Source organism: Clarias gariepinus, chromosome 15 (genome assembly GCF_024256425.1).
Source record: "Clarias gariepinus isolate MV-2021 ecotype Netherlands chromosome 15, CGAR_prim_01v2, whole genome shotgun sequence".
NCBI classification, from domain to species: domain Eukaryota; kingdom Metazoa; phylum Chordata; class Actinopteri; order Siluriformes; family Clariidae; genus Clarias; species Clarias gariepinus.
This window is the reverse complement of record NC_071114.1, coordinates 16,889,318-16,916,983: the sequence shown is the minus strand read 5'-3', so window position 1 is coordinate 16,916,983 and position 27,666 is coordinate 16,889,318. Positions and strand designations below refer to the sequence as shown.

Sequence of the window (27,666 nt, the reverse complement as noted above, 5' to 3'; positions counted from 1 at the left end):
GTGGATATTATAGACAACACACCCCTAACAAACGCTTAACACGAATACAGCATGATATTTTCGGCCATAAACCAGAGAGACGCCAACACCAGCTGAGCATGCTGGGAGTTAATCCCATTACCAGCACAACACTGCCCATGTAAAAAGGAAACGAAGGGGAGGAGGACATTCATCTCTTTGGCTTTTTAAGCGAGTTAATCCTAATATCAACATTTATTGCCACGCTTTAGCTGTTTTTGGCTTTTGCTGAGAGGGAGAAAGAGGGAGAGAGAGAGAGAGATATTAAGGGGGAAAGAGAGAGAGAGAGAGAGAGAGAAAGAGAGAGAGAGAGGTCAAAAGTTGGCTAAAGGTTGACATCTCTTTTTCCCCCTGAAACTTCCAGTGATTTAATTAAGCATGAATAATCTGCATAATCACATTAGCTGTCCTCAATTTCCCATGCACTCTGTAGCGCTGTGCTCTAAATGCCACATGGTCTCCCGGCTGAGAGTGAGGCTGTGCACCATCACATTTCATGCTGATTTTAGAGAAGGAGACAATGCACTAGCAAAAACATAATAATTGTACACAAAAATTAATTAATATTTATAATCAAAAGAGTTTCTGTTAAAAAAATAAATTTTTTCAAACAAGTTTTCCAACTCTTGCATCTCTGGCTGCTCTTTCATTCCCCTCAGCTGCCATTCATTTTTACTGGCTGTGCTCAACACAAATGTTTATTCCTCGAATGAGGCACAGCAAATAATGGCTTTCAGCGCTCCCTTTTCCTACTCTGAGGACAGTGGGTATTTATTTGAAGGATATTCAATATCAGACTGACAGAGCTCGTCTTTTTCAAGAACAAATTTTAGCCCCATCATTTTTTTCTCAGGATATTCTCTCTCTGTCTTTCTCTCTGTCCTTCTTTCATCCCATGTAATCAAGATGCGATCAGGAAACGCAATAGAAACACCCTCCCCCGCTTTCCTAATTACACATTTCCACACTCTCGGTCAGGTTTTAATATTTAGTGGAAACAGTTTGATTTTTCCCCCCTATGTGAGAAGGCTTTTTAAAATATTTTTTCATTTACATATAAAAGAAGAAGACTTGATTTTTCATTATTTTCCCCTTTGTATGTGCATTAGTTTGTGTGTCCGTGGGTGTCCGTGCATGTGCTTGTGTGTTTAAGGAGGGCGCCCATGGGATAGGGTTGGGGTGGCAAGGCGGGGTTGTAAGTGAGGGAGGCGGTGCACAGTGTGATGCACAGACAGGAATGCTAAATAAAAACCCTTGTCTCCACATGAGCAAGAACATCAGGGTTCTACCGTGGATTAACAACAAATCATCCATCAGCCTGGTGAAGGACAAAAACAGCAACCAAAGCTGTGTTATAAAAAACATTAGTGCTGAATGTGTGACATGTGAGGAGGGGAAATAGATGCTCTTAAGCAGGAATAATGCGGAAAAGCAAAAACGCAGGAGGAACTAACTTTCATAGTCAAAAGTGGCTTCGCTTAGAGGGCTGCTCAAACCTGAATCTGTAAAGAACAGCACAAAAAAATTAGGACAAAAAGTCCTCTTAATATGCAATTACAATGATAATAAAAAGCAAGACAATATGCAAAAACAGAATAGCCATTATTTCCCTCATGCTTAGACTGAATCATAAAGGTTATTCTTCATTTTAGCTTTAATGCAAATCACTTATGTTGCTTGTAGGCGGCGCTTGTTTAGTTTTTTTGTCCTGATTTACCGTAATAGCTGTATATATTTTTCCAGGTTTTCCAGATAGCTAAGTACACAAAACACAAGTAGATAATGCTCTAATCAGTGTGAAAATCAGCAAAATGTTGCACGTTCAGCATCTTAGACAGATTAGCAGCAAAGCAAGCTACAGTACTGTGCAATCAACTTAAGACACCCCTCATTTCTTCATATGAAATTAAATTATGTAGATTAAATTGAAGCAAATTTTAGCTAAAAATACAATAAAAAATTGGTTGTTCACGTAACAATCTCAGCAGCAGCCTCATTTCCCCTCTCATCCATTCCAATGACACAACATTCAGTACCACCACTATACTAATCACTGGCTTGATCTTCTGTTATCATCTGCAACTGTTTCTCACTGGTTCATGCCTCAACTTACTGTAGATGTTTTCTTTTATGCTTGAATGATTCATAGGTTACTGTGTGGCTTAACAAAATCATTTCTCGGAAATTGGTCAGGTACAGGGACTAGGCTGAAATTGAGAGTCAAAAAGTCCTACAGAAAGAACTATCACTTAAGACTACATTAAAAAGACAAGAAATTCCAGCTCTGAGAGCATCATATGACGAAATGAAGGGTGGCTCAAAACTTTTTGCACAACTGATGTATACTAGCTACATCAACTCACCAGAGGCAGTCATCACTCAAAACTTTCATTTGTGTTTGTTCCTTCTCGTGACAGCTAAATATCTCAATTTAAATGTAAAGCAGTTGCTTTATTGCTGGTCCCATGTCATAGTAATAAACAGAAAAAAAATTCCTTCCTCTTACTCTGTTGCTTGTGTAAACATGTTATTGGGAGGATATGGAGAAACACTTATTAGACACAAAAGAAACATCAAGTCTACATTGTTTACAAACCTCTGTTTTAGTGTGTGTTACTGTACGCAGAACTGTAATTTTTACTCTTCTATAGTGTACAGGCTGGAGACCATGATAAATAACATCAAGTAACTCCATTTTCGTCTGAATAAGCCAAAGTCAGGACTATAGAAGAAAAGGAGCTGAACAGCACTTCATGTAGGAAGAACTTGATGAAACCTCTGTCTAGTGCTGGGATCCCACTTGACACAAGTGACTAAACAGAAAACACTTAATATGGATTAGCAGTAAGTGCTAATCAGATGGCAGAACATTCAAATCCAGCATTTAGCATCTGGTGTAATTTGGCTTCCATCAAACTGCAAATATTTAGAATTGACGCGTTGTTGGTTGACGTGTTCTTCTCTGTGAGTATGTGATTGGAGAGTTTTGAGAAACACAAGGGTAGTGTTTTTGAAGCAGGATGAAGACACTTGTCCTAGTCCTATCGTCCAGGACGAGAGAAAGATCAGAGTAGGATGTAGAAACCCTCAGTGTCAGGGTGTTATCCCCTTACAGCGTGGAGGTGCACTGAATGTGTGCGTGGACTCGCACACACAAATATACACACACAATATGAAAACCTAATTGTAAATGAGCAAAATGCATTGCAGATAAATATAGAGTTAAACTCAAGTTCCTTTATTCTGCTTTAAGTTGCTTTAACGTCTGATTGAGACTTGAAGTGTGCATCCGGACTGAGACCTGCAGGAATGCAAATTGGAGGCTTTTAATTTCATGTATGTGCGAGCAAGCAGTTAGATATGAAGCTGCTGGAAGAAGAATAAAAAAAAATCTATCAAAAATTTGTTACACAACACCACATTTTTAAAATGATTACCAGCTTCTGGTTATATGGAGCATTTGTCATACAAGTCCCTGTGTAAAGCTGTTGCTATGGAAACGCTAACGTATCTGAAAGAGAGCGTTAATATACTGTAAACCTGTGATTTGCTGTCAGACAGGATTCTGATTAATAATCTGAATCTAAAGGATATGTGACATAAATTCCTTTTTTGTCTGCTCTTAAATAAGGACACTAAGAAGAGGTCTTGCAGTAATTTACAACTAATAAAAAAAAACACTGCGTGAGGAGAAATTTTTTCTAGATAAGACGGCTGACTGATTACAGTTTAACTGAGTTTCTAATCAGTTTTACCGCATGCGCATACACTGTTGATTACAGGTAACTTGTGTGCAAATGGAGATTTTATTCTGTGCTGCACTCATGTAATGTGTGTGTTTGTGTGTGTCTCGTTTGAACAATAGCCTCTATTAGCTAATGGAAGTGTCTCCAAAACATTCAGGCGCTCGGCGTAATTGGCCTAAAACATCCGTTTAAATGAAATCAGCCGTGCACGGAGATAATGACGTTGTTCCGTATAACAGAACGCCGCGCGGGCCATAAGGAATGTGACTCAATTAATAAAGTGGAACGAGAATGTGAGGCTTTAAAAAGTACCTTATTTTTTCACGATGGAGAAGAAAGCAGTGAAGAGCGGAAGAAAAAAAAAAGGCAAACAAGATGAAAGTGACGCTGCTCATTTTACAACCATTAGTAAGAGAGCACCGGATGGAAGGGTGATTACTGAGACTCCCTTCCCCTCTTCCTCCACCTCTCGCTCTTTTTATCTGCTCTTTTGTGAGGACGAAGATACGCGAGACGGAGCAACAGCCACTGAGCAACTGAGAGGCACTGATGGACAGAGACTAAAAATGGATGAAAGAGAAAGAGGTAGATAAATAGATAGATAAATAGATAGGGTGAGATAGAGAAGGAGAGAGTAAAATAGGATTTAAATAAAAAAGAACTGAGTAAAATAGTATGCTGGGACAGCTTAAGGGGAAGAGACTGATTAAAGGAAGGGACGCAAAAGACAAAGAAGTGAAAAAAAAATGGAAAGAGTGAAAAAAAACAAGCATATAGGTATAACTGGGGAAAGAAAGACAGAAAGGGGGGGGAATACAATTTTAGGATAGAGTGAGGATAGAGTGAAAAAGTATAAGAAAAAGAAATATTATTGAGCGAGAGGGGCAAAGAAACTGAAAGACAGGGGTCAGAGAGAGAGAGAGAGAGTGAGATGGAACGGAGGACAGATATTGTAATAAAATAAAAAATGTAACAAGAATTTGTTGTCGACAATTAACCAAACTTTAATGCCAAGTGAAGTAAAGACTGCGGCACGGTGGCTTAACTAGTACAGTATAACCATGGTGACGCGGTGGCTTAGTGGTTAGCACTTTTGCCTTAAACCTCTGGGGTAATGCAGTTTGAATCTTGGCTCTGGTCCAGTGTACGGAGTTTGCATGTTTTCTCTGTGTTTGCTGAGTTTCCTGTGGGTTCGAAGGCTTCCTCCCCAGGCCAAAGACATTCCCAGTAAGTTGACTGGCTTATCCTGCTTATCCTGTGTAGGGCCCCTGCAACCCTACACAGGATAAGCAGGATACTCTAGATAAAAGATGGATGGATGAATTAACTGAAATGTGGTGAAATTGAGATGAAGTGCGGCAGCAGCATGGACGGAATGAGTCTGATGCAGAGTCAGATTTCTTAAATGACTGATACGTTATAACTAACAAAGAGAGGGGGTGGGGCGTCCAGGGTGAAGATTCACTCAGCCCCATTTCAAAGGAGACGGAAAATGTCAGGGCTGCTTTAGAGAGGAGAGCGGCAGAAAATGAGACGAGGGCAGAATGTCCTTTAAACAGAGCGATGTGGAGGGGACAAAAGCTCGTTTTCCCATCAGTTATTGCATTTGTGTGTGTGTGTGTATGTGTGTGTTATATATATGGACCTTTCTAACTCAGAAAGCAAGCAGAAGCCCAGCTCCAGCCTGATGCAGCAGCCGGCATTAATCACACAGATGAGTGCAGCTCAGTCTACCGTATTATCCGGACAGTAAGACACAGTTCTCTCGAGCAGGTGCCCTGACTTGTATGCCGAAGTGACGGATGTTAGCCTGCCATAGCATAAGTAATTATAGGAACTAACTTCTTTCAAATAATAAAAAAAAAATCATAACAATTTGCAAATTCCTGTGGCAGAAGACAAATTAAAACATTTTTTTTCATCGTGCTTTTATTAGAACAAAGGCAATCTGTTGAAGATTATTTTCCCATAACAGCACCGACAGTTAAATTGTTTTCCCCCTTATTTAAAGGGCAGAACCTTGAGCGCATGTCTTACAGTCCAATTATTTTCTTTACACTTATGCTCTAGAAAATATACTAAGAAGTAACATGGAGTAGAAACGAGACAAGGCTTTTTCACATTTTAAATGTCGTTCCTGTCACCATAGCAACTGTAAGAGAAACTTGAGAAGGCTTAAGAATGTGGGATTTGTCAAGAGTTTGTGTATGTGTGTGAGCTGAGGAATTCCTTGGAACTCTTCTTCGCGGGGTTTAGTGATAAATTGTAAATGGTGATTCATGGACTGATCAGGACTTATGTCCTGGCAAGAGGTCAGTCAGTGAGCAAAAATGGTTCTTGCAGTCTGTCACACACATAAATGATAAGGAAAAGAGTGTACGTTTGCTTTACAACCATCCGCAAGTGAGACACACTGAACCTGGTGTAACCTCATTCTCAAATCACACCGCTGCACTTGGGTTTAAACGTGGAAGAACAGATGGTTAAAATATAATGTGTGTGTGCGTGTGTGTATGCATGTTTTTAATATCTCATGACGACCAAAGTTCCCCATAAGGATAAGAATAACTGTCAGTTTGGAATTGTGCAGCCAGTACCCACAATGAAATCTTCAATTTCATTAAAAAAGCTATAGGAATGAAATGTCAGTGGAAAGCCCTTATAAGGAGAATAAAACAAATGTGTATGTGCAAGAGAGTAAAAACCTTTATGGTGCAAAAAGGCATGGCAGGAGTTCTCCAGTGTGTGAAAGCCCATGTTGTGCGAGTCTGCCCAGCATACAGTGTGTATATGTGTGAGTTTGTGTGTATGGATGCGTTTGTGAGTAAAACATTGATGGAATCCAGAAATGCATGGCAGGAGTGCTCCAGTGTGTGAAAGCTCATACTGTGTATGCATGTGTGAGTCTGCCCAGTATATGTGTGTGTGTGAGCTTGTGTATATATGTGTGTACCTGGAGTCTGGAAGTTGATGCGCCTCATCTCCACAGGGTCGGTGGGATGGTGTGGTGTGATCTCGGCGTTGTTGAGCAGACATTTGGTGCGTGGCTCTGATTCCTTCCTTTTGCTGCTTGAAAATAGAAAATACACACACATGCACACGTAAAGACCAAAATATTATAACTACATAGACAAGCACAAACACACTCCTGACAACGCAAAGCCAGAAGAAAAAGTCACTTGTGAGCAGACTACGCGTGGTGGCATGCGGCTTCTCCCCCCCCCCATCTAATTAATTCCAGAATTTTATGCTGAGGCAGGATTTTTTTTTTCGCTTCGTTTTAAAAACAGCAATAAAGTACAGCAGAGCCTTACCTGTCAGGTTTGCTGTTTCCAGTGAAAGCAAGCAGAGGAATAAATATATTACAGAAGAGAGAGAAGGGTGAAGGAAAAAAAAATCAATACTATGCATTTAAATTCACAGAGTGACACAAGTGTCAGAGACAACTCATCTGCATCAGGAGTGACCTGTAAAAGGCACAGAGTGTGTTTCATGACTCAATGTGCCACTACACAATCTCAAAGCAGTTGAGGTCAGAAGCAAGTGCACGTGGAGGGAAACACTATCTTACAGGCCCTCACTCTGTGGTACGAAGCTATTTAAAAGCTCAGTTCACACACTCATACACACACACACACAGAGCTATGACCGTACCAGGTCAGAACAGACGCTATTAAATACACCATTGTTCAGCTTTAATATTTCAGAATGCTGAGTTCACTTCCACTGGGCTGTGTTTTGCTGTACACCAGGACACATGGAGTCTTAAATTTTTAAACAGTCTGATAAAATTGAAAAATCCACCCTAAATGGATTCGGTTAGCCAAGACATATTCGGTATCACAGGTTTTGTGACCCATATTCAGCTTTGCAATAATGCTGCTAACAAGTAAGACAGGTTCCCATTATCTGGTGTAGCATCGCTCACACCTGCTTCAGTAACACCACAAGTACATAAACACTTTGGGTTATTAAAGCGGGTAATGTTGCCACCTCACAGCTCCAGATTCTCCAATTCAAAATCCCATCATGATATTATCTGTGTGGAGTTTTACAAGTTCACCTAGTGGTGGTGTGTGTAACCTCACGGTTCTCCAGTTTCCTTCACCTCCCACTGTCTGCAGACTCTGGGTCAACCATGACCCTTAGCAGGACTGAAGCGCTGAATGAATGGATTTGGAACTAAATTATCATCCAAATAATAAAATCATCCACTGAGGCTTCAAACTCTTACCTGAGTGTGTGCTTGTGTGGCATGAGATTAAACTAATGAGTGCTGAGAAAGTTTCATCTTCCACATACATTAGCAGTTTAACCTGTACCACAAAACTGAAGAAGCATCCTTAGAACTTGGAATATGACATTTATGGTAAAATTGTAAACTTGTGGCCAAACTAATATAGATCACTGAAAATACTATATACTTTAATAAATCACTATGTTTCACATTTCCTGCTGTGCTTATTAAATGTTCTAAGATTAACTCAAAGCTTTATGTTAAACTGGTGGTGAAAATCGTCACTGCCTTGCCTCATGCCGTTTTACCCTTCACTCACTTTTTATACAGCAGAATGGCGATGACGATGCAGATGATGAAGACCACGGCCAGAACCGGTCCCACCACCCAGATGAGGCCGTCTCCACCAGTCTCCATGGGCTGGGGGTCCACGTCGGGGGCCATGATAGGGTCAGAGTAAGGACTGGCCACAAACATCTTCTAAAAAATAAACAAAAAAACACACACACACACACACACACACACACACACACACACACACACACACACACACACATCTTAATTAATGAGAATATCATCAAACAGTTTACTTATTTCGGTAATCCAATTCAAAAAGTGAAACTTGTATACTATATACTGTATATTCATTACAAATAGACTGATGTAGTTCAATTGATTATTTCTTTAAATTTTGATGATTATGGCTTACATCCAATTCAACCCAAAATTCAGAATCTTAGAACGTTAGAATTTTACTTCAGACCAATAAAAAAAAAGAAAGGAAAACATTTTTTTTAAACTCAGAACACAGAAATGTTGGGCTACTGAAAAGTATAAACACATGTAGCACTCAAAACATGTTTGGGACACCCTTTGCATTAATTTACAGCAGCAATGCGGCATGGCATGGAGGTGATCACACTGTGGCACTGCTGAGGTGTTATGGAAGCCCAGGTTGCTCTAATCGCGGCCCTTGGCTCTTCTGCATTATTGAGTATGGGGTCTCACATCTTCCTCTTCAGAGTACCCCATAGATTTTCTATGGAGTTCAGGTCGGCCGAGTTTGCTGCCCAATCAAGCACAGGGATACCATGGTCCCATGGATAGCAGGTACAGTGAAACCTCGGATTACAAGTAAGGCGGTTCACGAATGTTCCGCAAGACAAGCAAAGATTTTTTTTTAATAAATTTTGACTTGAAAAAAGAACAAGTCTTGGTTTACGAGCACCGAGTATCATGTATCACACATGTGCTTCTTGTTTTAACGCCGAGCGTCACGTGATCACAACTGAGCCAACGGTTTTCCTCTATCTTGCTCTGTGGAATTGTGGGTAATCGTCTCCCCTGCTGGGTTTTTGGGTTCGTCTCTTACTGGTATAATCAACATCCGTGCTCTTGACCACGTGCGTGTGTATAAAGCAAAAGCAAGTCTCATTTTCTCTCCCTCTCTGTATCAGCCTGTTGTTACTTTACCTTTGAAAAGAATCGCGACAAAGCAGAGTTTCTGTGTAAGAGAGTGTGTGTGTGTGCAGAGAGTGTGTGTGCGTGTGTGGGAAGCCGGGAGGAGGAGGAGGTAGTAAGGGGGCTGTAAAGGCAAGAGTGTGTGTGAGTGTGTGTGTGTGTGTGTGTGTGTGTGTGTGTGTGTGTGTGTGTGTGTGCACGTGTAATTTGACACCGTGCTCCTTCACTCACACCAACACACCCACTCTTGCCTTTACAGCCCCCCCTGTACACACACACATGCTGTAAATATCCCTTTGGCTGGTGAACCTTATTCTGTCAAGGTGCCTTCTGGACAACTGTCAAGTTAGCAGTTCTTTATGTGAAGCCTACTAAGCATGACTAAGAGGCCATTTAAAGGCTGACATGACTTTTGAGTTAATTACCTGCTGCCTGAATATTAAACTTTTTCATAATATTAAGATTTTGTGAGATACTGAATTCTGCGTTTCCATTAGCTGTAAGCCATTATCATTACAATTTACAAAAATAAACACTTGAAATTTATCAGTCTGTGTGAAATGAATCTATATATAACTTAAACAATTGACTTTCAATGATATTCTAATATATTGAGATATACCTGTATACATACCTGGTTATGACAGATGTAAAAAGAAACACTTGAACAAATTATTTATACTTGATATTTATTTAGCATAGAATTGTTAAATCTCATTTGGTTTGTAAGTGTGTGCATACTAGAACATTTTAAGTACCCTTACCTGTGTTAATTTGTTTTCCATTTTTATTCAGTCTTTATATTGTGACTTTGAAGTTGTGATATTTATTAAACTTGTGATAGACACTAGTAAGAGAACGCTGAGAGTTTTAACTCACCGCACTGGTGGAGTTGAGTTCAGCCAGAACGAAGAAGACGTAGTCCTGTCCTGGCTCCAGAGCACGGTTCTCATAGCCATTATAGACCATCTGGTTGCCCAGTGTGAAGGTTGGAGGCACAGTGCTGGGTTTAAAGCTGGCAGCAATGTATGGCCTCTTCACATCTACCTGGCGCAGCTGTCGTGTTGTCCGTGCATGTCTCTGCTTCACATTCCCGTCCCTCAACAGCTAAGAACGTACAGAGAGGGAAAAGTCTATGGCACATCAGAAGTTCTTACCTGATCAACATGCATCCTGCAAAAATGTTTTTGAGCTCTTTCATCTTAATCCCCCCTTTAGTCGAGAGTCAACTGGATATTTGCTGGCATTGAGCCCAGATTAAAATGGAATGAGTCATCTACTCAGGAGAAGAAAAGGGTGTGTGTGTGTGTGTGTGGGGGGGGGGGGGACAATAAAGGAAATAATCATTCAGTAGCCAGTATACCCTTGTGGTGTTCATGGCTCAAGGTTGAGTGGCTGAAGTGTAGCAGCATCCCAGAGAGGAGAAGAAGAGGTAGAGTAATTCAGCTCTCTCCTGGACGTGGCCTGAGGGAAAACTTCAGAAACGCTCTGCTTGGTTTAGCTTGAGCTCTCCCGAGGCAACAAGGACGTTCGGCTATGTTTCACAGCTGAATTGGAAACCCATTTGTGGTTTGGACGAGGATGTGAATTTAAAAGACTATGGCTGTCAAACTGTTTAAAAAGCATATTTTAATCACTTTAAATGTGTAATTACAAAAGTTTGCAGTAGAAGTAGTTTTATCACAGATTAGTGCTCTGCACTAAGATCTCAGCATCTCTGCGACTCAGTCTGATTTTCGATCTGTACATCTGTGTGTATGTGACTCTCAGTGTGTAATTTCATTAGAAACATAAATGTTTCGGATTTAACTTTTTATTAATTTACCCTCAGTCAATTTTTTTCCCATTGCTGATCACTGATTCACTATATATGCTAATGACACAGTGCCTAAAATACTGCTGGCGCACAAGTAATGACCTGACATCTGAGACTCAACCACAACAAAAGACCAAGTGTTTTTTGAAAATTGTTAAATATTTAAATGATGTAAAATTTAAGACGTTTTTATATGGTTAGTTGTTTTAAGTACTGTTTATAAATCTTATTAAAAATTGTATTGAGAAAAATGAGACATGTAATAGGTACAGTACATGGATGGAGCCTCCATTGGAGACAAACTGATAGGGCTAATTTGTTTATAAATTTCTATCCAGGATTTTGATCTCTGTAAAGTTGCTTTGTGACAACATCCATTTTAAAGAAATTTTACAAAAAAAAACGCAAACTAACTTATAAATCATATAGTAATCAGAAATGTGCTGCCGTTTACCTCCTCCAGATCCATTTCATCAGGGCTCTTGATGTGTCTTATCGGCCCTCTGCCTTTCTTTAGTGGAACCACTACCACATAGACGGACCTGTAAATAGAGCAGGTAAAAATGTCACATAAATAAATAATATAAAACCACAAATAAAAGCTATTTGGAACTGGAGAAATGACCGTCTCCCATACAGATTTGGCTCTGTACCACAATTACACTTTACTGTTATAATGAAGATGAAACTTGGCATAAAGCCACTCAAAAATACAACAGCATCCAATCAGAGTTCCAGTCAGACAAAAGCTACAAAGTTAAACTATTTGAGTAGCAGTTGTACAGTCCTGAGATTGATGCAGTCCTGTCTCAAAGGCAGAATCTTGCTTTAAAGATGGCAAGCTCGTCTCATTCTCTGTGTAAGAGATCCATCACTCAATACCAACTGTTGTACATAACCAAAGCCCATAGTTTTGAGAAGGTAAATGCATCATCATAAAAGTTAGCAGAGAAGCTTATTACTCCAAGTAATCTCTAAATGCTCTAAATGAATGCAGCATTAGCCTTGTAGATTTAGTTAGCTAGCTAGCTGCGTTATTAAGCAAACTTTAGTGTACAGTAGGTGAAAAACGCGCTTGTCACTTTTTCTGACATTGAGTCACGATGAGACAGATGTGGACCATGCTCACTTGATTATTTCTCTGGTGTCAAGCTGAGGGAGGATGATGGTGACAGTGTTGTCTGGTTCTCTTCTTACATCCAGCTCTGGTTTGATAGTGAGGATGGAGGGAGCGGTGCGAGCTACAAGCCAATGTCTGGGGCCTCCGTTGCCACTGTCCGGGCATGTGATGTGGAACTCGTAGGAGCTGTTGGCTCTCAAGTTGGTGATGAGGGCTTTGGTCATGCGGGCATCTATGTCCACTTTCTGGCGGTTGTATTCGATCTGTGGCAAGAAGAAATCAAAGACGACTTACTAATCGACAAAAGTGAAACATCTTGAGTAAAAGAGTGTTCGTGCATGCTGATCCTGTGTCCGAATGGCCTTTATAATGGTTAAAGCCTCAGGTTGCACTTAGCAAAAAATGGATAACAATATAATAGCCTGTAATGAATCTTAGGCTGGTTGTGAGAGTGTGTTCAATTTAATACTCCATTGCTACAAAACAAACATAGTTTTTCTTTTTGTGGTGAATGACGGAGTGTGATTGTCAATGTGTAACTGAATAGGCAGTAATGAAATGTATTTTTCGATGAAAACACTATGTATGAATTTCAATCTTAAACTCGCTCTAAATCCCTACAACTATATAAAGTACTGTATAATTACATTTTAGAGTGTGTGTGTTTGTGTGTGTTGTTTTGTTGGAAAATTTGGTGTAGTCTCACTCACCATGCAGCGGTATGGGAAGCGGCTGTCAGAAAACTTCCATGCCAGCAGCACTGTTGTCTTGGTGACCAACTTAACTGTGAAGTTTTTAGGAACATCTGGCCACACAAATGTGGATGGGAATGAAAAAAGAGAGAAACAGCTGTTTTAGTCAAAATGACGGGATAATAAAGAGAAAAACAAAGAAGTAGAAATAGTGAGAGAGAGAGAGAGAGAGAGAGAGAGAGAGAGAGACTGGAAGCCTCTTTTTTCCAATGGGTCGCTGGTAAGGAAGTGGTGTGAGGTGAACGCTGTGAAGAAGGTGAACAAAAGTGTTAGGACAAACAGAGCAGGACACTTCCAAACTGGTGGACACAGACCCATGGAGCACAGGATGACACACAACCTAGTCTGGTCAGATGGACACTGCCAACCCAGAGTGGCTAAGAAAATCGAGGCAGAATTTCTCCCCTCTTGGGTTCCCTCTGGATTGGCACAGTCATACTGAGTCAGACAGGGACAAGTGGACAGCCCAAATCACAGCATGCCTTGGGTTCCCATGCCACAAAACCATAATAGAACGGGAAAGGGTGGGTAAATGTTTATAAAAAATAAAATAAAAAAAGAAACCCGCAAAAAAATTAAATAAAATAAACCTTAAAGAACTCAAATCTACATCAACACTGCCTATAACTGGGCTGCGTCTCTCCTCTTAGCTCCTACCTGGCAACACCTCAGGGGGCATGGCTACATAAAGGTGCGTGTTTGTGTTCTGGCACTGTGAGAAGCGTGTCTGACCTTTCAGCACTTACCTCGCGAGTTCGGCGTTCCTCCCTTTCAAAACTGACTGACTGTTAACTTACTGACTCGACTTTTACCTTGGTTTGGGTTAGTGAGGTGAGCGTTCCCCCTGCGTTAGTATAATCGAATCACGGTGTAGGTGCTTGGATTTTCAGTGCGGGGGGTGCTGTCTGGATTTTTTTTTAAAGGTTTTCCAGGAAAAGAGAGATGGAAAAGCAAGCCCTACCTGTGGTGAGGGCCACTGTGCGATACTGGACGGTCGGGCTGTAGGGCCCGGGACCTACGCTGGTGTGTGCACGGATTTTCACGTCATAAACAGAGTCTGGTTTGAGGCTGTTCAATGTGTAGCTGTGCTCGGTGGCTGGCAGATGCAGCTCCATGGGCTTGCTGGCAGTGCCCGCTTCCTGGTAGGCCAGCGTGTACTCCGTGATCGCGCCGTTACGCTCGGCCAGAACCGGAGGCAGCCAGGAGAAGTGCACTGAGCAGCAGGTGACATTGGAGCCGTTGCTGATGTGTGGGTAGCCGTGCGGCGCCTCTTCTTCGAGGCTGAGCTCCCGTCTGGCCTCCTCACCAAAACCAGAACGCGATTTGGCTGAAATCTTAAAGATGTAGGTGGCGCCCCGGTGCATGCTGGATACAGAGAACTCACGCTCGTATGGTGCGAACTCCAGTGTCGCCAGTGGTGGGACATCTTTACGACCAAACTGGAGGCGATAACCGAGAAGCTCCACACCAGGAGCAAGAAGCTCAGGAGGGAGCCAGTGTACCACAGCTGAGCTCTCTGAGTCCTGCTGGACCCAGAGGGAGGGAGGGCCTGGCACTAAAAAAAAAAAAAAAAAAAAAAAAAATTTTACATTAGTGTAATATATTTACATATTAATAACAGCATGACAATGAATAGCAACAATAATTTGTAATTACACATTTTCTCTTCCTGCGCATAACAATAATTAACATGATGGATTGAGTATGACAAAAGGCTTTAATGAGTAGTGCCATATTTGATGGCTGTATACGTTTCATGGCCTTGATTGACAAGATGTGTGTATGCTAGTGCTTGTGCTTTAGGAAGTGCTGAACACAAACTTGTTTATTTCTAACTGATAAAGAAAGCACTATTATGCGCTGTGTAAATATAAAACCAACACAGAGCCAGACGGACAGTTTTAATGCACTGATTCTGAATGAATCCAAGAACAGAACGGAGACTCGAAGGTTACTGATCGGAAGGTCAGGGGATCAAGCCCCCAGCACCACCAAGATGATAATGAGTCCTTAACCAAGGCCCTTAACCTCATCTGCTCCAAGGGCACTGAATCCTGGCTAAGCCTATGCTGTGTCCCCAGCTTTACACTAGGATATGTGGAAACACCACTGTGCTGTAAGGTACATGTGACAAACAATTAAGTCTTAAACAACAGACCAAGATGGACATGCGAAACTCTGAACAGACAGAAACCGGAGAGCCTGGACATGAGAGACAGCAACCTTACCATGTCACATGACATGTTGTGATTGATGGTACAACAAATGTTATATAACAACCTTTATGCATCTTAAGTTTCAATTTCTAATAGCTGTATTGAGTTTGGATTTGTACGTTTCCTCTCATTTCAAGAATAATTTTTTTTTTCATAATTTAAAATTGTTAATCGTGATGTGGTTTTGCAGTAAGGTTCGTTTTTTAGTAAGGCAAAATATAAATCTTTTTTAATTTGGAGCACAAGGTGCATCAAAAAAATTTATGATAAATTCATGATAAATTCCTCTTCTGCATGTCAGTGCTGTTCATATTTCTAGTTTACATTTGCCATGAGCCTTTGTTTCTGTTCTAGTCCTGTCTCTGCACCTGTCATGTTACTGGTTATACTGTTGTCTGATTGCATACACCTGTTCTGCGGCTGGTTCTTGATTTGTCTGGTTATTTAAACCTTCTTGTTTCTGTTTTATTGTATAGTTCAAGCTTTGTCCTATGTTTTATTTCACAGTTTTGGATTTCGGTGTTTATTACTGCTTTGATCTTAGCTTTAGATATTAATTAAGCTTTTTGTATTGTCCCTAATAAAACACACACTGACCAGAGACACTTGTGTCAGGCTTCTAACATGCACCTTTCAATAGTCATACTTTCTATTAAAGTAATAATTTTTCAATTAGCCCAATCAATAAAAATATTTAAAATAGGAAAAAATGCTTACATTTTTAAAGAAGCTTCTAAATAAAGACTTAATCCACTGATGTAAACTATTCCAACAGATGGACGAATGAATGAAAGAAAACGAATCAGCTCAGAAGTGTGAGATAGAAAAGGGAGGGATGAAGGTGATATGAGGGACATGGTGCAATATGGTGCAAGCCGAGGATGGCGGGGGTCAGTGTCTCCATGATTGAGGAGGTAAACGGCAACTCCACTTCAGCCCAGTGTGCCAGCCAACACACACCTCTCTCAATCCCTCACTCCACGGCCCCAGGCACGTTTCCCATCACGTCCTGCATTAACGGCTGCTGTTGACACACAGCCGCTGATTGAGAATGGATTGGGTTTCACTTTCATTTCCTCCCTCTCTTGTGCTCTAATTTCCAGCTCCCTAACTGCCCTTCTCATTTCCAGTGGAGCCGGGAGGAGGACAGAGGAGCGATCAGGAAAGGAGAAAAAAAAAAATCCCTTTGATGATGAGAAATTAATTCTAAGCTTCACAGTGAGTTAGCCTAGGCTTCAGAAGTTGTTGTGTCAGTTTCTTTCTGTACTATATTAATTCCAGATACTTGCTGTAGGCAAACATTAATCACATTTTAAAAACAATGAAAATACGGACACTTCTTTTCTACAAGAAAAAAAATACGATGAACAGTCTGCAAATTAATCTTTATGATTAAAAAGATCTTCTGTGGCATCTATGATTTATTTTGTAATGATATTTAGGGGTTTTCTGCCTCATTTCATTGAAATGTTGGTGTATTTTTGCTTTGCTTTACGATTTCCTACATTCCATTTTCCCACAATACCATTGAGTAACCTGTCGATAGGGTTGCAAGTGGGATTCCTTTTTACCTAAAGAGAGCGATTTTAATCATTTAGTCTGTCAAGCTCACTACAGGTGGCTCAGACGGTTAAGGTGCTGGGTCGTTGGCCGGAGAGTCGGGGGTTCGAGCCCTGACACCGCCTGGTTGGGTCCTAAAGTTATACCCCATACAACCAAGCCCCTGAAAAAAGTGCTAGTCCCAAGAATAGTCAGAAAACTGTCCTTGCGGATCAAATGATCTGATCAAACAGAATTTTTTTTTGCATTCTTGTGAAAACTGGCTTTAGCACCACCATACTTGTCATATCGTAGGTTGCTAAATAGCTGCTGAATTCAACTGCGTTCTATATGTGCACTACATTCCAAAGCTTCAAGTACAGCATTTGCAACAATGTCCTGTACTGCATTAAAAATTTTTTAAGACGTTCATGCTTTTTTGTTTGTGAAACCTAAACTGCAGAAATAATGTTTTCCACCAAATGTTTTCCACCAAATTACCACCATAATTTCCAGGCAAACCATAAAAATTCAAACCTGAACATATTAATTGTGCTTCAGGATGGACTTTTTCTTAAATCCGTGACCATAGGCTGCTGTCATATATAAATGTTTAAAAAATAAATATAGCTAGGCCAATGTTTTTGGCGTTTGTAGTATTAGATGGGGCTCAAATCAACCACAAGAGGCTTTCTGTTCAATAACAGCATTCAAATCAATCAGAGTCATGTCTTTCCTCTTGGACAACGTGCAGCATCAAAAAGATCAATACTGGGACATTTGCTGTGAGATGAAGGTGCTGCAAACTACTCTAATCTTTATATTGCAAAAGCTCCTCTGTGATTTCACAATCATCTATTTTTTTTAAAAGCATGGCAGTATGTGTGGCAGGATCAGGGACATGACAAGAAAAAGTCCTGGGAAACTTAATAAACCCAGACAGGTCAGTTTTCTCAATTTTCAAGTCAGTTTTCCTAGCCGATCCATGTCAATACATCATATATGAGCTGAAGAAACTAAAGCATTTCAAAGCAGCAAATATTTTTAAATGTAATATGGATGAGTTTCATGGCTTTATATCAGACAGATCTTTTTCTATGCAAGAATAAAGTCAAAAACATATTTTAGCAGCTTGAAATTTATCCCAATGAACAAAAGGCATATGAACGTACAAATAAATCACAGTCTTAGAGTTAAACAAGAGAAAATTTTTATAGTTTACTGTTATATTTCCATCCCCTACTTTACGCTTTTTCATGCACGCTCTAATAGGGACGTGGGCTGCTCTTAAAATACTATTAAAGTTTTACATTTATGACTTTTAAATCTTTTATATCCTGGAGTAAAAAAAATCAGTTTTAGCATTGAATCTTATATGTCCTGACACACAGCACACATTTTTATCAGTCTGTGACCCCTTAGACTAATCCATTTTTAGTGCAAGTCTGAGATGCTGCTATACAAAGGGCCTGGCTCGGCCCCTAGTTGGATTAGCATGCAGCTCTAGCCCTGAAGTCTATCTCTGATTGGCAGATGGGCGGCTAAAGGTGGAGGGCGTGAAGAGTCCACAAGCATTTAAAAGCGAGGCGCGGGCTTAAGTTGTCTGACCGCACAATACCCTCGATATGAAGCATGAAAGTGCCTGGAGTGCCTCCGCTGAGTGCCTATTGGCCGAGCCCCCCTGTCCTGCTGTCACATGAAAGTCTGTGATGCTCATTCCCCGAGAAGGGCCAAGTTCGTTTCCCGCTTCCACTCTTTTTCGCTTCATATATTTATTTATTTTGTTTAAGCTCTTCCTCTACACTCTCAGAAATAAAAAAAGAAGGAGGAATATGGGACGACAAGCAGCCTTTTCTGGGAGCCTGCGTGTGTGTGTGAGAGAGATGAGGTTGACGGGCAGCTGCAGTGGCGCTGTCACGCACTGACACTTGCGATATGCGTACCTGCCACACTCGCACCTAAAAGGCTCACTGGCAAAAAAAACATGTCACAGCCAGTGTGTGTTCCAGAGTCACCTCTAACCTGCGACCTGCAATGCTGTCCTGACCTTCTGCTCTTGGCCCTAAACACATGGACAGTGTGAAGATTCCCTGGCTCCAACATGCCGGGCTCTGTCATCAATGTTTACTAGACTGCAGCAGTAAAGGAGATGCAGAGTCTGGGCATGTTTTAATACCTGTCTTCTTGGTAGTCCAAAAATAGGAAATGTGGCCTGCATCTGTCAATTCCAGTGAAAAGAAGCTACGGCCTTTGTCTGTGTGTCAATCCTAGTGATGGCTCTGTGACCTCAGTGTCTGTCTGTGTGTTTCATTGTTAGATAAAAGGTGGCGTGGTTAACGTTGTCAGTACTAACAAAAGAAGGAGTGGCTTGTAGTACTGTCATCTCCGGGAAAGCAGTTCGGGCTGAGCTGGATATCAGTTCGAGTTAAAAGAAAGGCATGACCTCTGTGCCCACAGTGAAAAAAGCATGTCCCGTGTACGTGTCCGCAGCAGTGAAGGAGGTGTGGCCTCTCTGTCCGTCATACATCCTATGCAGAGATGCATTCAATCACACTGCAGAGTCTTATTTGATGTAATGCTTTTTGTTATTCAGTTACTAAATCAGCCTTACAACTGATTCAGGATTGAACACATCAAACCCATGACGTTTCCCAGGCTGGCTCCACATCTGAAACCCTTAAACTACCCACCAACAAACAACTGCAATAACCTATATTGCACTTTTTTCACCCTCTTCCTTTATCTGTAATAAGAAAACCTCGCGGGCGTAATCAGCAGTTCGCACAGCACAGATAATACCTACATCACACAACTCGTGTTATTACTGCTGTCTTCCCATGCTCCGGCACGTTATGTATTCTGTTCATGTTTCTTATTTTTCCCCAGGGTTCATTTGGCTGCTGGATGTGGCAGCAGGCAGTGTGTTGGGCTCTCTCTCTTCTCTGTGTGTGTGTGTGTATGTATGTGTGTGGTGATGATGACTGCATTAGCACTCACCTGCTCCCTTGGTCACCACTAGTTTGGGTTTGCTGCGTGCTCCATCACCTTTGGTGGTGTAGGCTGCCACTGTGATGGAGTAGGTGGTGTCCGGCTGCAGCCCCCTGATCACCATCTCCTGCAGCAAAAACATAAAATATAGGAGAAGGAGCATGTGGGTGCTTTGGGTATAAGTCATAAAAAACAAAACAAAAGAAAAGAAAACAGCTACACTTCAGACGGGAAGTCTGCAGGGAACACCGTATGTGCTGCCACAGCTTTCATTTCGCCCACTCTTACGTTTGTACGTTTTTTTGTTTTTATTTTTTCGTTTTGGCCTTACACAATTAAAACCCTGTTTCATTTGGTAAATAACAGTAATATTTAATAGGGGAACATTTAAAAAACCTGGCTAGACCTTGACTTTGTGATTCCTTACGGAAAACGTACAAGTTTCTTGAGGCACCACGAGTCCTCAGCTTGTCTTATTCTTTCAAATCTTCTAGAAAATGAGCAGAGGGGAAGTAATCCAGGAGAAGCCTAAGTAAATAGCTGGCCTGAGTAAGGAATTGTTGTTGACCGGCTGTTAATCTGTCACACAAACTTTGGGTGGGGCATTAATTTCATGAAGTGTCACTGAGGCAAAGGTCTAAAACAGTCTATAATATGTTTTTTTTTTTTTTTTTTCAAATTCCTGTCTTTAAATACTTTAGAATTTGATGGCTGTAAGTCTGTACGCATACTACCTTTTTTTTTTAAACAGAAAAAGTCATACTCAAATGCGTTTCGTGCTCACATCATTTGTAAACTGCGTAACATTGTCAATTAACTAGCCTGCACTGCTCTTAAGATTACATTTATTCATAGTAGCAATGCCAAAAGTCATCAGCGCCTGAACTCCAGCACTGAGGATGCTGTTTGTCTTCTAGCTTTAGAGGCAGAATATCAAGAGAATATTGACTTGTCTCCTTTTTAGTTATACTACTACATGGAAGAGTAAAATAAGCGTTCACTTCTGTGAGCACTGAGCACTGTGATTCGCACACTTCCATTAACCAGGGTCCGAAATCTGCCTGTGACTCATGGTGCAATTTAAAACCCCTTACTGATGCTGCTCTGCACATCCAGTACGGCCGTCATCACAATCTTTATTAAAGATGTTTTAACAGCATCTCTCAGGGATTGAGGAAGAAATTGAGGCTTCGAGATTATTTTCTGTTCTGGCTCCTAGGTGGGGGAATCAACTTGTTCTAGATAGTCAGTTTCTCACCCCCACAACCGCCAATAAGAGTAAAAATCGTTCCCAATAGTGTTTGCGTGATGGTACTTCTAGTTAGTAACCTAAGGAAAAAGCACTTTGGTAAGCTGCTCTGGATTTGAGCATCTGCTATATGCCTATAAATGTAAATATAAACGAGCGAGATACCCGAGACGTAAAATTCAGTATGACAGGATCCTTGCTAGCAACACACCAAAACAATATAAACAAAACTAAAAATGTTTGTTGATGCCCCTGAGAGAGAAAAAGGGGTCAGACTACAGTATGTGCCACCTGGCACATCGGGCGATGGATACACCCCCACCCTGGCGAAATATCTGTTGTTTTGCCAGCTCGACGCCAAATTGTATCTAAGCACTTGGGGGTGAAGGACCTTGCTCAAGAGTCCAACAGTGGCAGCGCGGCGACATCATTGCTCGGAATTATGGACTTCCTGATCAGTGGTCCTAGAACCTTATCTTTTGGTGCCACTGATAGCACTAACACTAATTTTAATGCTAATACTAACAGAGATCTGTAATTAATAAGTATTAAGAAATATGTACTGGGTAGATGTACTGAAATAAATAGCATGCCTTATCAATAAAAAAAAAATAAAAAAGACCATAAAGTATTTATATAATAAAGAGTAGTGAACTTTCTTAATAAGTTGCTGTAAAAATCACAGCGTTCTATCTACACGGACAAAAAGAGGGGAGAAATGAACGCTGGGCCCATGTGGAGAAAACAGAAAGACAGCCAAGTGCGGGTCCGACTACAGGCTGGAACAAACAACGCACATAAATCATGCAAATGTGTGAGTGATGGGTTACTGCTGCATCCAGAAGCACAAACACACACACACACAAACCAAAAAAAGGAATCTACTAGTGGGTCAAGAGATTATTGTTTATCTCTCTTGAGCTCAATGTGACACAATATTCTTATTTACACACTGCACGGCAAAACACCACACACACACACACACAGACATTAATGAGCTCTTGATGTTGCATCACCCTCTCTGTGCATCATCTCTGGTGTGTTGAGACTGACACTGCTGCTTGACGCACTGCTCTCAGATCAAACCGGATCAAATTCTATATCGGCTGAGAGTGACCCTCGGCTGGGAGTGATGCAACACCACGAGCACCGCGACCGCGCAGAATGCTCCGTGTCTCTATCTGTACTCACGTATTCAGCTGTATCGTCCTTTTCCCACTGATTCCCCCACCAAGAGGAGAACGCATGGGAAAGCAATTTCAAGAAAGCGAAAAGGAGACACACAGGGAGAGAGAGAAAGAAAGTGAGAGGCATGAACAGAGAGGAAGAGAGCGGCACTGAAGCGGAGAGCACTCTGAAGCACGCTTGAAAAGTAGGTCGGGGCGTAAAGAGAGAGAGGGGGAAAAAGTTCACAGATAACAGCAGCCAATAATTTCCTCTGTTCAAGGATTCTGCACTCTGCCTGTCCATTCTGTGTGTACTCCGGCGAATGGATTTTCCCATCTGCAAGTCTCTTTCAAGCATGTATTAATTTATAGTCACTTATAGAGTTTCACTTCCATTAACACAGGCTTGGATTTTAGAGAGAACTTTCTCAAAGGCTCCCTTTAAAGTGACAGTGGGGTAAAGTGGGGAAGTGTGTTAGTGGTGCTCTCAGATATAGAAATTCTCCAGGAATCATTTATGAGTGAAAATTAAATCTCTCTTCTTTTTGATCAGCTAAGATGGAAATTAAATGAAATGACATTGGCTTTTTACAGTAAGCTTGTGGAAACAATAATTGTTAAAGGACATTGTTTTGGCTCAGTAATACCAATCTGGCTGGTCAGAAGATGAATCTGTTAACAGCAGCACTACTACTGGCTGTAATCCAAAATTCTAATAACTTTTTGTTCCCATAGCAACCACTGCGAAGCATGTGTGGCAAATGCTTTAGATAATTGAATCCTAACAAACTGAATTTATCAAGACAAAACATTTAGGGAAGGACGTTAAGCTGTATGTTTAAGTTTTTAATCACTTTGCAGCTTTTTGGTAAGATAAAAAGATCATTTGCTTTTTTTTTTTTTTTTTTTTTTTTTACATATGACAACAGGAACTGACATGTCTAAATGTAACCATAACCAAATTCCAAACATATGCTCTCCTCAAAGATCTGGGGACATGGTATTAATTAAACATAATCAACTTAATCATAACTTTATAAAGCTTTTAAATTTAAGGCCACATCTCCTTCCAGTCTGATGCTGGTGCAGTTATACAAACCCCTGTAAAACTTCAGGATAAAGCTTCAACTGCAACATGCTTTTGTCCAACAAAGACAAGGTTTTAAGGTATTTAAACAACATTTTAGACTTGCAGCTTTTATTTTTAGCCAGAATGATGCCCTAAAACATAACTGATTTATTTTGTGACTTAAAATTATTTTCTTTTGTACAGTTCATAGACTTTTGTACTCGTATGCAGTTTATTGTGTAACAAACTTGTCATGTGTGTATTTTCTTAAAATATTTAAAAGCATTTTGCTTGACTGTTGAATTAGTTTAGACATTTTAAAGAAGATTGACCAAGGATTTCTCCATACGTCAGTGCTTATAAGATAATACTTTTAAGAGGGAAAGAAAGAAAAAGAAATATATACTACTTTGTATTTTTTATAAACCTTTCAACAATTTTTCATTTCAAGAACAAAACGTTTAAGCACTATAAATGTGTGACGCGTATGTGAGCAGTGAACGAGGTGTCTTAGGAGGATGTGAACAGTGTGAAAAAGTATGTGTGGGGAGTATATGAGAAGTGTGTAAATAGTGTGAGGTATGTGTGGAAAGTGGTAAGACTGTGTACCTGGGCGTCAGCTAACATTACATCCTTGATGAGAGGAAGCCCTCGTGCTTCACCATTCTCCACCCGCACATAGTGCACCTGGTAACCGCGGATCTGGCCGTGTTGCCGCCCGGGCAACAGTGATCGCCACATCACCTTCAGTGCGGTTGAGTTGATTACCTCTACCTCCACCCGCCGAGGAGGTGCACCAGGGACTATTCGGGGAAACAAACAGGATTAGAATTCTGGTTTTATTTCAGTTTAGAATCCTGTTTCTGTTTGAGTTTGAATTTAAGTTAGAATCCTCGTTATAATTTTAGTTAGAATTCTGGGTAAATGCAAGTTAGAAGTCTGATTAATATCCTGGTTTCTAGTTGGTCTCCAGGTAATATACAGTATGGGTTAAATACTGTTTTTAATCCATGTTAAATTTGCATTCAAATTCTAGTTTATTCTGAGTTAGAATCCTGGTTTGATTCAAGTTAGAATCCAGGTCACATTTACATTAGAATTCAGGTTAAAATATTAATTTTGAGTTAGACATCTTGTTGCATTTAAGTAAAAAATTTATATACAGTACAAGCTCAGATTTATTTGAGTTAAATTCCATTAAACTGTCTATATTCATCTTAAAATCCTGTTAATTACATTCTGTATGTAATTTTATGTATGTGCAAAATTATACATGCAGAGAAGCTGCCTCAAGGCAGAGACAAAAACAGATCAATTGAGAGTTTTATTGTTTGTGGGTTTTTTTTGGAGGGGGAGGGGGGTATAATGACAGCTGTTATTATGATAGAGTCATCCGGCTACTGACACCACCGTCCTGCAAAAACGCTTTTATGCTGCCTTCAGCTCAACTACCATCCGATTAGGTGAAACAAGTCTCAAATGCACTTACGGACTTAAGGGATTTTGAAATCAAATCTCTTGCCTTTACTCATACTCAAGCTGCTCTTGCTTTATCGCTGTTCTCTGCTCCCCGATGAACAATCTACTGTCTGCCTCCTGTCGCCCTGCAGCCTCAGATTCAGGGAGCTAATGAAAAATCTGTTTATATGAAGCCTTGCCGTTTAAATGGCGCCTTTATTGTGTATCACTCTCATGAGCGGAAAGGTTCTCGGCGCTGTCAATAAAACACTCGTTTTAAATTTACTTTAGGGGAAGGAGACGAGGTAAGACGGAAGTGTATCTGTGGTAATGATGAAATTGTATAATATAATGTTATTGGGGGGGATCAACAACAATATAATTGTGTTACTTACAGTAAAATATAACTAATTCTGTTTTATAATATCTTCTTTAATCCCTTCCTCCTTTTCTCTTATTTTAAAATAGATGTTTTTGTAAGCATTACTTAAAAATATCATTAATACCACAGCTTTTCATAAAAAATGGTTATTCCCATTGTTCGTATCACAATATATACAGTATCTTGTATTGTGATACGATCTTTCGGCTATGCTGTCCCTTACTGTTTAGCGAATTGTTTCAAATACCTGTATTTATTCTAAAAAAAAAAAAACATCTCACTCTATGATGCTGGAATTTCCTTTGTTGCAAAGCAGAGTTAAAGGACCCCTAGATGATCCAGCACTCCCTATCTGACCTGCCTCAATTGCTCTATTCATGCTGGGAACCCCAGTTCAGCCTCCCCAACACACACACACGCTCACATCCATCATTGAGAGTGTGTGTGTATGCCAGGCAGGGCGGGGAACTGCTGGGCATTCTGTATTGATTAGCAGCTTGTCCCCTGAACTCCAGCTGTCACTCAGCCTGGAGCACTACTGTCACCAGGGATGTCGGGCACAATTTCTTACAACCGGCAGCTGGCTGAAAATCATTTCAGAGCTCATAAGTTGCCTGTCTGCCTCAGCGACTCCAAGAAAAAGAGAGTAATACGAAAAAAGGTTTGGTAAAAGTAGAATTTTTGTTTGGAACCCGCTGTTCCACTGAATGACTTGAGAAGAGCCGTTACAGCCTGCTGTTATGTAGTGCTGTAGTTTGTGGGAATTTAAACTGGCACTAATTAGACTTTATTACTGCGAATACGGATTAAATAGGGCAACTATATACTATGTGCATGCAGGGTTCGTACCATCCTCATCAGTGCGGCATGTGAGTACTACACTCTCCGGGCCCGGGCCCACAGCGGTGGCTGCAGCCACGCTCACACGGTATGATGTCCACTTCTCCAGTCGCTGCAGCGTTATCTCAGTGGACGTGGCTGGGGCCTGCAGCTCGTCTGTGGTCTCAGCTCCGACTCCCACCCCAGCTCCGCCCCCCGCCACTGCATAGCGCACTATGTACCCGACCAGCGGGCCATTCTGGCTCTCAGAATGCGGGGGGTGCCAACTTACCAGTAGAGAGGTGGAGCTAGGGCTGGAGCATTTAACCTCCTGAGGGGGGGCGGATGGCTCTGCGCAGGCAGGGAGGGGAGGGGGAGGAGGAAGGGAGGGGAAACAAAAAACGAAAAGATGGGAAAGAGAAAAAGAAAATGATAAAAGGGAACTAACCAAACTGAAAAAACAAGCCACGACAGTACCAAACATAAGGCAAAAAAGAAGAAAGATTAACTGATTCAAAGGGCAAATTCAAATGGGAACAGAAGAGGAATGTAATGTGACATGCATAACAATGAAATATGATTCCAGGCTTGTTTTAAAAGGTTGGCTAGACTACCGGACTATGGCTGGACCTGAAATATTTACAACCTAACAGCTTTGGTGCTGAGTAGCAGACATGGCTGATAGGGACTATCTTGCATATCATACTTTAAATTGCTAGGGATGCATCAACACTTAATAAGACCCATCACAAAACATTTTATTGAGCTCAGTTTATGCACTTAGCCTAATAGACTCATTAGTAGGGATGAGCTCAGTATGCGGGTAATACTGGCTGAGGCACTGCGCTGCGTCCCAAGCCCCTCCTCCCGCTGGGAAAGAGGAAGCTGACTGATGTTTTTTTTCTTCAAAATTCCTATTCTTCCCATTAAGGACTATCGCCCTTGATTTCGTGTCCCCATGAAACCTACAGTATCATAATGTTCAGCTTGGTCTCCCGAGTGTAATACAACAATCTCAAATTCATTGCAAAATGCACCGTTTTCGAATTATGAGAATCTGTTTGGTACACGTGACATATTACTTGGAGCCTTCTCTCCTAGATCAATTGTTTTTAGTCTGATCGGTACAATAAGTACAAAAATCACTCCATATACTGAACTTTAATGGATTTTTTTTATTATTATTAGAGTGGATACACACTAAACAACGCTTTTGGACCAGTTTAGAAAAAATGCCACCCGGTGCTCAAATTGTTTTATTTTAATTAAATTTAGTTTAATTGCTTCAGAATAGCTTGTTATTAAAAACTGATAAACTGCATGTAAGATCAAAGAACGGTATCAAAGCATTTTAAATTAATGCTGATACCTGATACCAGTCTTGGTATAGATGCATCCCTTGTTACCAAATAGATTATATTATTATTTGGTATTTTTTACTGAATCTTTATGATAACTCAGGGATCAGAAAGGCACACAGTCTGTGATCACTAAGAGTGCAAGCTCACCTGCACTGGTTGGGTAAAATGCTAAGTCTAGTTTGCATTGCATGTGCTGGTCTTTCTGCCACTTTCTTTTCCTGCACTGCAGAAAAAGGAGCCTGGCTAATTATCAAAGCGACAGTTATTTC

At 40.8% G+C, this 27,666-nt stretch overlaps 1 protein-coding gene across 15 annotated transcripts in view; it reads right to left on the bottom strand.

Moving 5' to 3' along the window:
* The window catches only part of ptprsa (protein tyrosine phosphatase receptor type Sa), a 266,166-nt gene that overhangs the window by 43,258 nt on the left and 195,242 nt on the right, over window positions 1–27,666 (bottom strand). For 2 of the 15 annotated variants that reach the window (XM_053513181.1, XM_053513180.1), the window contains 12 exons: window positions 26,067–26,387; window positions 23,987–24,180; window positions 22,334–22,360; window positions 19,903–20,020; window positions 14,112–14,705; window positions 13,109–13,203; window positions 12,408–12,661; window positions 11,733–11,820; window positions 10,342–10,569; window positions 8,321–8,481; window positions 6,718–6,833; window positions 1,473–1,520 (listed from right to left, as the gene is read on the bottom strand). In XM_053513181.1, coding sequence (XP_053369156.1) covers window positions 1,473–1,520; window positions 6,718–6,833; window positions 8,321–8,481; window positions 10,342–10,569; window positions 11,733–11,820; window positions 12,408–12,661; window positions 13,109–13,203; window positions 14,112–14,705; window positions 19,903–20,020; window positions 22,334–22,360; window positions 23,987–24,180; window positions 26,067–26,387 — 2,244 coding nt within the window. The remainder of the gene's footprint in view (window positions 1–1,472; window positions 1,521–6,717; window positions 6,834–8,320; window positions 8,482–10,341; window positions 10,570–11,732; window positions 11,821–12,407; window positions 12,662–13,108; window positions 13,204–14,111; window positions 14,706–19,902; window positions 20,021–22,333; window positions 22,361–23,986; window positions 24,181–26,066; window positions 26,388–27,666) is intronic. The other 13 variants (XM_053513183.1, XM_053513182.1, XM_053513184.1 and 10 more) reach the window with 13 other exon arrangements.